Source organism: Dermacentor silvarum, chromosome 6 (genome assembly GCF_013339745.2).
Source record: "Dermacentor silvarum isolate Dsil-2018 chromosome 6, BIME_Dsil_1.4, whole genome shotgun sequence".
NCBI lineage: Eukaryota > Metazoa > Arthropoda > Arachnida > Ixodida > Ixodidae > Dermacentor > Dermacentor silvarum.
In genome coordinates, this window is record NC_051159.1 from 152,902,574 (window position 1) to 152,916,785 (window position 14,212).

Below are 14,212 nucleotides of genomic sequence, written 5' to 3' on the forward strand. Positions count from 1 at the left end.
AGCGTCTTCATGCTTCGCGCTTTCTTTTTTTCTATATGTGAAATGAACACATATCAGCTCGCCCAATTTGGTATGCCTCTGTGAATCTCTGTAGGCTTTGTTTGGGCAGAAGACGGACAGCTTGTTCGTGTATAAGGTCGCAGTTGAATTTCAAATTTCCTCCTGCTAATTTCTCTCTCGTCGACGGAGTCATTGGGTCACGCCATAGGTTCTGCGCTGTTTTCAATGATCTGGGTCAGTTTTGTTTAAACGTCTTTTTTTTTTACTTCAAGAAATGTCCAGAAAAGTTTAGCGTTACTTACCCATCTATTTTGTGCATACAGTATAAACCGGAAAGGTGTTGGTCCCGGGTGCGAATCCCGGACCAGGACGAATGTTTCCTCAACTGCGAAGCGTTCTTTCTGAGAAACCCGTACGGTTTTCCTTTGGAGCTTCGTTCTACATTCGGGTGGATGTCAACTTTTCCCTTACAGGTATACAACCGTGCAAAGAACTCAGCAGCACGTAAAAGACGACCCAAAAAGCGGTTCGTGGCCTCAAAACATGGCTCATCCCCGTGGAGGTAATCGCTCACAAAGAAGGACGTATCGATGCTACGCACACCAAAGCCTGACTGTCCTTACTGGTTAGCGCTTTCGCGAAATGAAAAGTCTAGAGCCAGCCCGACTAGCAGGCACAAACGGCTTCTGTCGAGTTCGCGTGAAAGCGTTGACCATCGGCCCAGTCATGATGAATGAGATCATCAGATCGCCAAAATAGACACCTGTAAAACTTTTTCGTGGCTTAGTGTGTTAGACATACTTGTAACGAAACGCGCACATAAAGCGCTTGTTTTTCGTACCCTTCCTTGTGATTGCGTTTCTTGCGCTACATTCCGTTACAAGCATCATTGGGCTCGGGTATGGTTCTTCGAAGGGAGACGACGCGGGAACGCCAAGGGCTGACGGCTCCTCTGCTGCCACTGTGTAGACTAGGCATTCCGCAGCAGGGGAACGCTCCCACCATGAGCCCTTGCCCCTTTGCAACCTTTGTCTACGAGTCTCTGAAGGCGGGCTTGTCTCTCTCTCTCTCTCTCCCTCCGCAGCAGCCGGTGCGTCGTCCGAGTACAACCCAGAGGTGGCGGTGGAAGAGGTTGGTCGCCTGTTCAACCTGCTCTTCCCGCTGGTGCTGCCCGACAAGATGCCCTACACGTGGCCCCGGGGAGCGGCGGCCGCCTCGTCGGTGGACGCGTCGGACGCGGCGCTGGCACAGGCGGCGGCCGGAGGAGGGTACGGCGGCCAGCGGCGGAACAACCCCGACGACCCCGCGTCGCGCGCCTCGTCGCTCAACCTTCCAAAGCGGGGCGAGTCCGAGTGTCTGAGCCGCTGCATGAGCCAGCGCAAGCTGCACCCCATCCAGTGCCTCAACATATGCTGAGCCCCCGGCGCCGGCGCCTCCCGCGCAGCCGCGTCCGGGGCTCGGTCTCTCTCTCTCTCCATCTCAAACCAGGTGATTGGACGCATCCCGCTTCACATTTCGAGTGCTTGTTTACCTTGACAAAAAATTCACAAGGTCTCTTATGCCATCCCTAAGACGACTTGAAGGCGAAAGCCCAAGTGCTGATGCATTAAAGACGGACACGTGACGTACACATCCCCCTTGATTCGCTTAGTCGTCCCTGTTAATTCGCTTACCCATCTTCTTAATTCGCTTAGTCATCCCCCTTGATTCGCTTAGTGTACTGCACTTAGTCATCCCTCATAATTCCAAAGGTTGAGGGTTCGACTACCACCCACAGTCATGGGTTTGAGTGCCCTAATTACTCTATTTTAATTAACTGTGCCTTAATGAACTTCGCCTTCATTAACACCAAGGGTCGTGGATTCGGCTCCCACCTATGGTCACGGGTTGGACTCCTATCAAAGGTCGAGGGTTGGTAGCCTTCATTAACACCAAAGGTCGTGGGTACGGCTCCCACCAAAGGTCGAGGGTTCATAGCCTTTTTGTACCTTTCGTGTCGCCGATCCGTTTTCGCTCAAGGTCGACTGACTCATGAGACATATAAGGCTTTCTCCTTAATAAGAAAAGGTTTTCCTTAAAAGGTTATGCTTATTGGTTAGCTCAATTGATCAATGCCGTAAAGCGTGTGGGTCCTGTGACATATACGGACATGTCGGAGTGCCCTCTGCACCTAGTGTTCAGCTTCTACATTCGGCGAAACGGGAGAAATGCTTGTGCATTCATCTCCCACATAGGCACTCCAGCGTCTCGTGAAGCATTACCTCTTGTTTGAACTGTGGCGCTATGGCTGACATGGAACGAAAGTAAAACGCAAGACGACGGACAATGCGTTGCTAGTGTCGTCTTGTGTCATTCCTTTCGTTCCGTGTAAGCTCTACAGCACCCCAATTCAAACATAAATCAGCACCCAATAGCCCAGTTTACTATTATTAAGCATTCCTTCACTGCGAAGGTGTAGATACTTCGTTCAACCTGCCGTGGTGGCCTAGTGGCTTTGGTGATTGCGCTGCTAAGCCCGAGGCGCGGAATCAAATCCTGACCAAGGTGGCCGCATTTCGATGGAGGCGAAATGCAAACAACGCCCGCGTGTCGTGCAATGGGTGCACCTCAAGGAACCTCAGGTGGTCAAAATTATTCCGGAGTCCTCCACTCCGGCGTGCCTTATAATCATATCCTGGTTTTGGCACGTAAAAACCCATAATTTATTTTATTCGTCGTTGACCCGCCAGTGCTCCGGCATAGCACGTCGTGTTCGACAGAAGAACGCTGCTTCTGGTGCACGCGGAATGCCAGTTCTGTGTTCCCTTTCGCAGCCCAAAGTGGGCTTCAGGCGCCCGGCATATGATGCTCTTGCTCCGAGTGCGGCTGGAGTGTCCGTACATAATTGATATCACAATAAAAAGTTGTCGCAGTTTCACCTGAAAGGTGAAGCATCAATTGCGATAGCAAATTTGTAGAGAGCTATACGGAGTAATGATAGTAGCTTTATCAGCTGTATAAACTTGGACATGCAGCAGCACCGGCAACACGCAGAACTATTGTCGACGCCGTCGGCGTCTTGCCCGCGTTCACACAAAATGCGTGCGGTGTTGGTGACTGTTGCCGGAGCCTCTGGTAGAAATAGGCACTTGGTGCCGCAGCTAAACGTCGCCTCCCTTCCCTCCCCCCCACGGCCTTTCGCGCGTCGGAAGAAGACGCGTTTGCTCTACATATATGGTGATTGTAAAGGAGGAAAGAGACGCCTACTTCTGCAGCCCTTAAGGGAGCACGGCGCAGAACGCGCGTTTAGGGCCCGGCATACGATGTCTGCTCCGAGGCCCAGGCTGATCCGTCAGTATAATTGATAATCACAATAAAATTACTTATACTCGGCGCTTGCTTCAGAAACTGGCGAAGAGACGGAGTAATGGCGGAAAATGTTCCAGAACTCGGCGCTGAACTCAGAACACAGAACTCGGCGTGCGAGCAAAAGGTACATCCCTGGCCCTATACTTATGAGCTTTTAGATTAATAGTTGCTGTCGCCACTGGCAAATGCGCGGGATCGTTGAGCTCAGTGGCGTGGCAATTGGAAGGGCAGGTCGAGTGCTTCGAAGAAGCATGCCTGCGTTACCGTCAGTGGCTGCACATCACCGCAGCGACTAACACGCCATCGAAACTAAAAGCACTGCGCCTTTCAGATACCGCCGGCAATTTCAACAAAACCGAGCCACTACCTTTAGAACGCTTACGAATGACTAGCTAAATCTGCCTGCCTGTCAAAATGTTGCTTCTTTTTAGTCGGCTTTAGGCTGTGTAGATTGTTGAAACGATCTGCATTTGTGCCTATGAACGAACGAAAATTCTTGGTTCTTATTGGTCATTGGTTTTTATACGTACGATGAAGTAACACTGTCAAAATACCGTCGCACCCTCGGTTGAACACCTCAATTTGGCTGTATAGAGAAATTTGCCTGGCAGCCCTCTTCTTTTCCATCCTGAAATTGTCAGTGACTCTCAGGTTTTATGATGACGATGAGCACACACTTCCGCGAAGCCACATAGTTGACCAATGTCGCTTCAGAACAGTTAGAATTTCTGAAATGACAGCTAGAAGAAATTATGCTGGTGCGAGGGATGCATTTTTGCTACCGACTGCCTTTGCAGTATTGTACGCTACAAGTATTGAAAATGCATGTTTATAAGCTGTGTCAAACGTTTACATAGTAAAAATAGTAATGTTCCTCGTCACTAATTCGCTTGCAGCTACGCATTTATATCTGTGATAATACGGCTCTCAATAAATTTATCATTTTTTTAACTGGATGGCAGCATCTTGGAACTCTTAACGAATTTACACGGTATTCGAACAAAACGTTTTTCTGCTCTCTCTGGCGCTGACTTCGTTCAGTGTTAATGTTCAACGAATCGATTTATGAGCGATAACACGTCAGTTCTATCTATCTATCTATCTATCTATCTATCTATCTATCTATCTATCTATCTATCTATCTATCTGTCTATCTATCTATATCGCTGTCTGTCTGTTTATCTATCTGTCTATCTATCTGTCTATCTCGCTGTCTCTAAATTCAATGATAAACGACTCAGTCTATGAGGAAGGCCACACCTGAAGGTTGTTCCCCTTCCGTTCGTCCCAAGAGACAGCGTGACAGGACCCACCCTTTAACCCTTTTTTTTAAAAGAGCACGACTAAAAGGAAGTTTAAATATTACATTCGTTCAAACTGCGAATTCGCACGACCATTTCAGAATGGTCGTGCAGGTTCTTTCGCACGACCATTTCCAGAAACAAGACGTGTTCGGCGCTCGAAAACTCCCGAATTACGATCGCAGCTTTCAGTTCCGAGCTTCAGCAGGCGGGGGGAAAGTGGAAGACGCGCATTTTCATTTCTCAAATGGCGCCATTGCTCATCTATTTCGTTCCAAGGTTCCTAAAGACAACTAAAAAGAAGAAACATTTTGACAGGCAGGCAGATTTAGCTAGTCATTCGTAAGCGTTCTAAAGGTAGTGGCTCGGTTTTGTTGAAATTGCCGTGACATACATATTCAGTGCGCTGGCGACCGAACGTCAACGCAGTGCCAAAACGCAAATAAGACCACTTACACAACGACCAAGTGCACTTACTTCACAAGTATCCGACTGTTGTTTTTGCTCTATCATTGATTGATGGCTCGTATTTTCCAGTCACAGCAGTGCTACGAGGTGCTACGTAGTGTATGACACTTCATTAATATTCGCCACCACGCATTTTCTAACACGCACAAGTGCACGCACAGCCGTACAAGTGGACTTTTTCTTATTCTTGCTTTTTTATCGTTGGCTTCTTTTTTTTAGCTTTTGCGTGTCAGCCCTTCCTGCCTGTTCACTCTATTTTTACTAGCCCGATGAAACACTACATTCTGCTCGCAATGTAGTTGCCTCCGATAGAAATAGAACACGTGGCATCTTGATGGTCATGAGAAGATAATCTGCAGAAGAATAAAAATGGGGCGCTGTGCATAATGCTGACACTCCGAAGTGATCAACTGCACTTTACTGATATCCTTAAATAATTGTATATACTCGTAGAATTTGTGCTCTGTCGATACTAACCTATTTGCACGCACACACACACACACACACACACACACACACACACACACACACACACACACACACACACACACACACACACACACACACACACACACACACACACACACACCACACACACACACACACACACACACACACCACACACACACACACACACACACACACACACACACACACACACACACACACACACACACACACACACACACACACACACACACACACACACACACACACACACACACACACACACACACACACACACACACACACACACACACACACACACACACACACACACACACACACACACACACACACACACACACACACACACACACACACACACACACACACACACACACACACACACACACACACACACACACACACACACACACACACACACACACACACACACACACACACACACACACACACACACACACGCACGCACGCACGCACGCACGCACGCACGCACGCACGCACGCACGCACGCACGCACGCACGCACACGTGCACACACATTACCTAGTTATAGAGCGCCCGCCTCCGCTGCAGGAGGTCCCACACCACCGACTTCCCAATAGATGGGTGTCCCCCCCAGCGTCTGGAACTCCCGTAGGTGCCAAACCGTAGGTGCCCGGGGGGGGGGGGGGTGGGGGGGGGGGAGCACGATTGTACCTATTTTAGCGGTGGGTAATCGGCGGCAGTATTCGTCTGCCTCCTGCAGCAGCGGCGGATGCTGGACTATTTCAACAAATCTGTGGTGAGGACAAGGGCCGCCCTGAGGCCCTCGCAAATTTCTACAGGGCCCCCTTCCGAGATGAGAACCCATATAAGAAACGGAGTGCCAGGTAGTGATACATCTTTACCCATTAGAAAAAAAAACTTGCGTAGCTTGCCCTGGAGGCGCAATGCTAGAGAAACAGCGAAGCTGATGGGCACCTAGCTAGTCCTGGATTTTGGGCTAGGCTAAGCACTACCAAGTCATCCCCAGCATTTTCCAGAATTTATTAATTATTGATCGATTATCGATTAGCTAATGATTTGCTATCGGAGGGGTTGCGCCGTACACACGACGGACCATCCTCGAGCTTAAACACCTTCGCTAGTTCACCGGGGGTATGTGCATTGCGCTTCGACCATTTCTGCACTACCGCCAGGATCGGCCCACATTTTCTGTTCGCGCGTTACGGACTGACGGTCGGCTTAAACAGCTCCGCTGTTAAAACCGGAGAGTTTCCGGCCGCACCGGGATACATACACACCCACAATATATACATACAAACACCATAAAGAAATTATAAAAGCATATTTCGTCTCATATTTTGTCTATGCGCTTTTGGTTTAGCATGTATGGTAACAACACCCTACATTGTTAACGCGATAGCGTTAAGGGGCCCCTGTCGCAGAAAATCCGGCGTCGACGTCGGTGTCGTACTCGGCGTCGGTGGTGGAGAAAACCATCCCGAACCACCGTGACCGCGCAGGCCCTAGCGTTAGTGAACAAAATTGAACTTATCAAAGTAACATCCGTCAGAAAAATCGTAAAGTAAGACTTAAACGCAACGTACAGACATGATAGCGTCGGACTGTAATTTGAATGTACGAGAAAACATAATTCTGTTACGAGGAAACTCAAACAAAAACCTTTTTTTTCCAGATTTTTCTACCACACCAATAGCGGCGCGCCCGGGTATGTTACTCGCAAAAAAAACACCACCCAGATGGCGCTCGCCTCCTCGGCAGCGTAAAACGGCAGCCGCGCACTGAAGGGAAGGTGAAGAAAAACGAAAGCTGCAGTTGCTGGGAAGCCTGACAAGCATTCAGGGATCTTTGAATGCTATCGTGCTTCACTCTTAAAGGCGAAGCTTAAGCGTCCTCCAATTTTTTATTATGAATCAGCTTTAAGCCACGTGCAATACTCCCTTTAACATTTTCTCCCTTTAAGTTTCAATTTATTTTTATACAAGACTGACACATAGTCACTATGGACAGCAGCACTGGCCAAGCTGTACCTACAAGGATGTTCAGTGGCTGTGCCAACGAGTGGCGACCGTGGAAGATGAACGCCTCCCGTGCGCGGTTACTTACGGAACGAACGGACGTGTACCCCCAGGGCGCGGACGAATTTCGTCTCATTAACCTCGGTCCGAATTAGCCTCACGAATTAACCCCCAATCGACTCACGCGTCTACCCTCATGTTCCACTAAGGTTGCTTCGCCTACGCTTTAAGTGAACTCTGTTAGTTTTCCTTTCGTGCTTCTTTATTGCGTTGTTAATTTATTGCGTTTCCCTCCGAGCCTCCCTGCTTCTCCTCATCACTGCTTTTGTCTTGTAACTCCAGTTGATTTATTGGTGTATGTCGTTTCTTCGCTTCGAACAACGAAATTAGGGTAATCACCACGAACAGGTCGTTTCTTTTCTTATCAGGTTCCCGGTACCGCAAACGAAAATGCTCCATCAATTTGTCATAATTAAGGGGCCTCGGAGGGTCAGACTTGATGAAGTTGCGCAATTATTTAGGGGAACGGCAAGAAAAAAATTCACTCCAACAAAAAAGAAATCAACGACCAGCCACCTTCCGTGCGCCGGATCAGCCACTGCTCGACGAGTGTTTGCGCTGTGCCACACGCATTCATAATGGCACAAGGTGTCCAGTGCCCCCTCAACCATTTCTTCGACAACTACCGCGCCCTGCCCCAGGCGGCATATGCTTCAGTCTTGTTGAGATTGTATACAAGAGTTCAAGCCCCCCGTTCAAATTACCTCAGCGTTCGAAATGTCTGCTGCGTCGTCATTTCTGCTTCCTCGTGACTTCTGAAGCTTTGTGTAAGAGCAAGACGCAGATCAGGAAGAGCGTGGCTGGCAGCCAAACAAACGGCAGCAGGAGCGTTTCAACGTTTACCAACTTCTTGAACGAAGATAATAAAGCTTCCCCAAGTCTGTGCAGGATGCGAGTAAAATGACAATTTCTTAAGCGTAAGGTCATTGGACAGGCACCACAAAGTCTGTCGCCACTAATAGCCTCACAATAAGAGGAACATCACTGTTAACAAAATCACTTTGTGACAGACATGACGACCCCTCTAATGCCCTCAGAAAAGCCAGCTATTTTAGGGCACATTTCACAATTGAAGTCGGCGACTGTCCAAGGCCACTTATGTTTATTAGAAATCTACAGGTTATAGCAGCAACTTTCCGACATACTCCGGTGCTGGAAGTGCGACGCCGAACCTCCAGACACGAGCATTACGCGCTTCTTGCATAATACGAAAAAAAGTCAGGTAACTACTGTGAAACGCAACTTTACTTGACAAGAGCAAACTCACGCGCCGTCGCTGTGGCGCTATATGCTTAGTATTTTACCCATCGTCTTATCACGCCAACAATAGTTCCCCTCGAATTGTAATTGTACTGCCAGTGTACTGTGTTTTTTTTTGTTTCGAATGTGAGCAATGCAAACTTTTTTTTAAGTGAAATGCAAATTTGTTCAGTTTGCGCCCTGAGATTCAGCTCCGTTTTTGAAACCTTGCCGCGTGCGTTTCATTGGGGCTGTGCTGGCCCGTGCTTAAGCGAAGCTAGCCAACTCCAATTCTAGAGACATAAAATACCGCACAACAATTTGGTAATTTGAGTTTGAGATGAACGGAACAGAATGGCTCCACTAACGGTACCAAGTCACAGTAATGAGTAATAACAAGAAGTTTGCTTAATGTTTACTTTGATCCCCTTTCATAAAAATAAGAAAGGTGTGGAAATAAATAACGTTCATGCTGTAATATAGGCTATACCACAAACATAATCTCAGGACTGAACGAAATATCTTGCTTCGAAATGCGTAGAGTATTTTTTTTCTAATGTAAAGAAAGACGCTCACTTTAATTAAACGCTACAGATGTTTGCCTGGCTTACGACCTGACATGCTGCTCCAGCCGTTTGGCGAGAAGTGTGATATGCGCAACGACCGAAAACACACAGACGGCGCATACACCCACGAAGACGTGCACATATACAGACACTAAAGCTAGTCATAAAGCCTCCTTGTAAAGGTAAAAGCCCTGTGAATTTCTTCATGTAGCCAGATGATACTCGCAAAGCGTTATTCATTTTTTTAATTAACTCAGGTTTACTTGTATATGTCTTACTTCATTGTCTTTCATCTACCGGCGTTGACATGGAGCTCAGTGTGCAAACACAACGTTATTTGAAGACCCAGAATAAGCAAGAACCAAAGAGAACACAACATATGCTCCCTCACACAAGTCAGTACTGGTGCAAGTTCGCACGTGCCTCTGCATTCTATTTGAGGAACAAAATGCGCTTTCGCAACGTGCTTCTCGAGTGACCGTAGTCAAAAATCAAAACACTTGTAAGAATAGGCGGCAATAAAATATTGCACACGTAATGCGAGGTCCAACAAACCCCCACCTAAGTGATTTGCATACACTTTTTTTTTCGTTTGTCCTACAGAGCGGTCGAAAAAAAAATAAAGTGACGTCGGAGAACAAACTGAACTCCAGTGACGGGACATCACCGAGAAAGCCATCCGTCAGAAAATGCTTTCTTCAGCGCAATTAATTTGCGTGCTCAGCTGTGAATCTAAAAGTGACCATCGTGGTGCAGAAACATAAGCATTGCGTGAGGATAACAGATGAAAGTAAGCACTGTTGTACGCATCGCTGTTAGTTGTATAGCATTTAATTACCCACTTCAGTAAAGCTTTGCTTCACGCAGGTTCCAACAAGTGCGCCGGTCTCACATGTTTTATTTCTTCGTTTCCATGAATATTTAACCCACAAACTAAGTTCTCTGATTACCATCTCGTTTTAGATGAAGGTACTTTTCTTTTCCTTAAAAATAAAAACAGCTTTGTCACAGTTAAACCTATGTTCATTGCCTATTTTGCCAAAGCCTGAACATAACGCTGTACCCATATGCATCTTCCTGGTGCATGGACGACGAGCAAGTACATGGAAAGCAACTGAGCTGTGTAACATGGTTATTTTACGCACTTGCTCTGATGAAAGCGGCATCCACTAATAGTAGCAGATAGAAACAGAAAGAAAGTAAGGATATCGACGAAGATCACGATCAATATGGCTCCTGGTAATGTTAAGAGAAAGGGCCCATACACACACCGTACACACTCAAGACATTGGTTTCGACGTGTAGCTACCACTATGCTAGGTACAAGCATGGCAGGCCTTGACAGGTATAAGCAAATTAGCTGCCAGTCACGTGCTCGGCCACTGTAGGACTTCAATGCGTGATACGGCATCTTTCAGGTTTTCTAGGATGGCACATGAAAGCTGCCGCAGTCGAAGCGGTCTCACGTCGCCATTTTATGAGGTTGGTTGTGCCTGCAGGCTTTCGGCATAAGTTTCAATGACGTATGCCTAAGTGGTTCACCCCTTAATAAAGCAAACTATGCAAGCTGCGAGACGCTTCTTTCCGCGTACTGGGCGAAAACGTCTATTTTGTTTCATAGTCTCCGTTAGTCCATCATTGCAGTAGAGTACGCCTTCAAAGCACACGTTCTCTCGAGCGCGGGCAGCCATACTACCTTCAGGTTCCGCATATTAAGTGGTTCTTTCCTCATTCTGTTCTACGCTTGACCGTCCGGCCTTTTAACATCACATTTATTTATTTATTTGATATACCTCACAGGCTCCAGAAGGAGAATTGCGTGAGGGGGGCGGTACAGATAGCAATGGTGGAGCAAAATCATGGTATACAATTGCTGATCACATCATGCTGATCACATCACATCACTTTATTTTCTTTAAACATCCCTTTTGGGTTGTTACATAAGGGGTGGGGTTTAAAAAATGCAAGCGTTTACAGCGGTCAAAAATGTTGACGGACAGGCTATGGCAGCGATATGGTAGGGAAGGCCGTTCCAGTCAGTTGCCGTTCGTGAAAAAAAAAATAGTTCATAAAGGTAGCAGTACGGGCTCGTGGACGCAAAACTTGAAGAGGGTGACCGATGCGATGGGATCTGCGTGGTGGAGGTGCGCAGATGTATGGTTCTTGTCTTAGTGGCGAATAAAATAACGTGTGATAAAGAACAAGACAGGCAATGCGACGGCGAGCAGAAAGATTACACAAACCTGACTGCAATTTTAGAGATGATATGCTAACGTCGTATGAGTATGAAGTATGAATGACGTTTCATTTTTACGCATTCCCGAGTAAAATGAAGTTACTGTCACCGCATTAGTGGTGATAAAGGCGCGTTTAATATTTTCCTCGATAATTATTATCAACGTTGTTGTTGTTGTTGTTGTTGTTGTTGTTGTTGTTGTTGTTGTTGTTGTTGTTGTTGTTGTTGTTGTTGTTGTTGTTGTTGTTGTTGTTGTTGTTGTTGTTGTTGTTGTTGTTGTTGTTGTTGTTGTTGTTAACGTCGTAGTGATAACTTGGGATGTCAGTGACAGTTTAACATGGATGAGGAATGGGACGCGATGCCGGGGCGAACATCAGGTTCGTCTGCACGATAAGGTGGTTCACAGCAGCAAGCACATATGACGGCCTTCCCGTTAAACCGCTGGTCATTTAATTAATCTCCTTCTTTCTTCGCCACCTTTTCTCATTTTACGTTTCTATCCAGATTTTCCTCTTACCCAGCGTTGGGCAGCCAACCGATATTCGCTTCTATAATTAGCGTCCCTACAGCCTTCCTGCAATCCGTAACGACTCCCGTTTGGCGGCCGACGTGCAAGGAGCCGCAAATACGAAACGACGCATTTTTTCCAAAAATTCAGAACACTGACGTCACAGGATGACGCTTAAAGGACTGCGGGTCCCAGGCTTTCTATATACGACAGAAGGTGGCTGCATGTTTTGATGAGTGATGCCACGCCGGCAGGCAGAGAGTTCACACGTTTCAATCCGAGAGCAACCGGGCGACGCCTGAGCGCTATCTTTCTTTCAAAACACGGTTTTCGCAGGAAGCGTCGACCTTCCCAGGTGACGTCAAATTCTAAGAGTACGGCAGAGAGAGAGAGAGAGAATCCGCGAAATTTAGGCATGATGTACAACAGGAAGTTCGGCTTCCAAATGCGGTTTATTTTTTCCGCTAATTACGCAACCCGTCATAATACTGCTCAAACGCTGAAAAAGATCCAAACAATTAAAACGCCGGTCTAGCCTGACTTCTACTTTACTTTATTTACTTGTTCACTCTCCCTGACATGCATGTGGAGGCGCTCAGTTCATCGCTCACGTGCACTTCAGCCGCAGCTATAAACCACGAGCGCGCGCGTGCGGAGCGCGTTTTTCTGGCCAAGGAACAACCACCGTAGCGCGAACTCAGTCCATTATAAGATTTAAACGTCGTGGCTTCTTGACATTCTGCTACTCAGGCGAAGCGCTGCGTTGTTGCTTCCTGCTGATGCCACTCTCGAACGCCGGCACCCTGAAAACGGAGGCGGCCGCACTTATCAGAAGCGTGACCTGCACGCACTGCCAGGGGTTGCTGAGCGGGTAATCAATCAAGCGACCACTTTACACCGGAGCACGCCAGAAAGTCCCCAGAGAGTGCATTATGACGTCACTGCTTGCCCCTATGTGTGCCTGCCGTGCTTCCTGGGTTGAATCAAAGTGGTCACTGAAGAACAGTAGAGTAAAGCTGTTTGTCAGATGACCTAACTTTAAATATGAGTGTATTGCATCGACATGAAGATATCTCAAGAGCACGCATCGTTTGTGGCTCAAAGACTGTCCTTAGCAGAGAAAATAAGGCGAATCATGAGAGAGAAAACCAGCAAACTCCTGCTTTGCGACACTTCGGGTTTTCTCTCTCCTTTCTTACATTTCTTTGTTAATCATGGGAAAAATGCACTCCTATGTCCGTGCGTAAGTGTGCGTGTGTGCGTGCGTATATTTGAGTGCGCGCAGTTATTCTGACTTATTTTTGCACGTCTACGTTCCTCATGAAAACGTACAACCTTTCTCTATTGAGCCCCGTGAATAGTACACTGAGCGTGAACACTCCAGTATTGCGTCAACACTCGACTGAGTCGCGTGCTACGAATCACGGAGTCAGATTCATGCGATAGCGATGCTAAAAGACGTCATTTTGCAAGCGCCATTTGTTCTGACCATTTTATAGTCAACGGTTACGACCCCTGTGGCAGCGACAGCATGGATCAGATTTTGTGGCAATTCTTAATTTCCTCGAACCATTGTTCCCCTCTTGTCATTGGCTCGTGAACAGCAGTGCCACAATTATTGCCATAGTATCGGCCCCCTTACACAAGGGAATTAAATTGAAAAAATAAAATCTTTACAGAACAGGGCCCCTGGCGTGCCGTGTTCTTAAGTTTCAATCACTGGAGGCATTGTATAGTTTCATCAGCACCTTTGTTATGAACGGTTTCATTAGCCAACCTACCTCTATAACCACTACGGTTAATTTTGTGCAGAAGTGGACATATTATAATTTATCTTGGTTTGAAAATGCAGGCGTAGAAGACACGGACACGAGAACAACGAAAAGAAGAACTGAAAACGCTCAATCCCGTTGTGACCGTGTCTTGTACACCGACCTCTTCGAACCAAAATAAATCCTTATTGAATCGCTCAGCTTAGCGTTGGTTCTAAATATATCC

At 47.1% G+C, this 14,212-nt stretch overlaps 1 protein-coding gene across 2 annotated transcripts in view; it reads left to right on the plus strand.

The window, feature by feature from the left end:
* LOC119456258 (uncharacterized) overlaps nt 1-14,212 on the plus strand; it is a 159,416-nt gene that overhangs the window by 141,885 nt on the left and 3,319 nt on the right. Inside the window, exon 2 of one of the 2 annotated variants that reach the window (XM_037717910.2) lies at nt 1,085-1,488. In XM_037717910.2, coding sequence (XP_037573838.1) covers nt 1,085-1,416 — 332 coding nt within the window. In that variant the 3' untranslated portion in view covers nt 1,417-1,488. The remainder of the gene's footprint in view (nt 1-1,084; nt 1,489-14,212) is intronic. The other variant, XM_037717912.2, reaches the window with a different exon arrangement.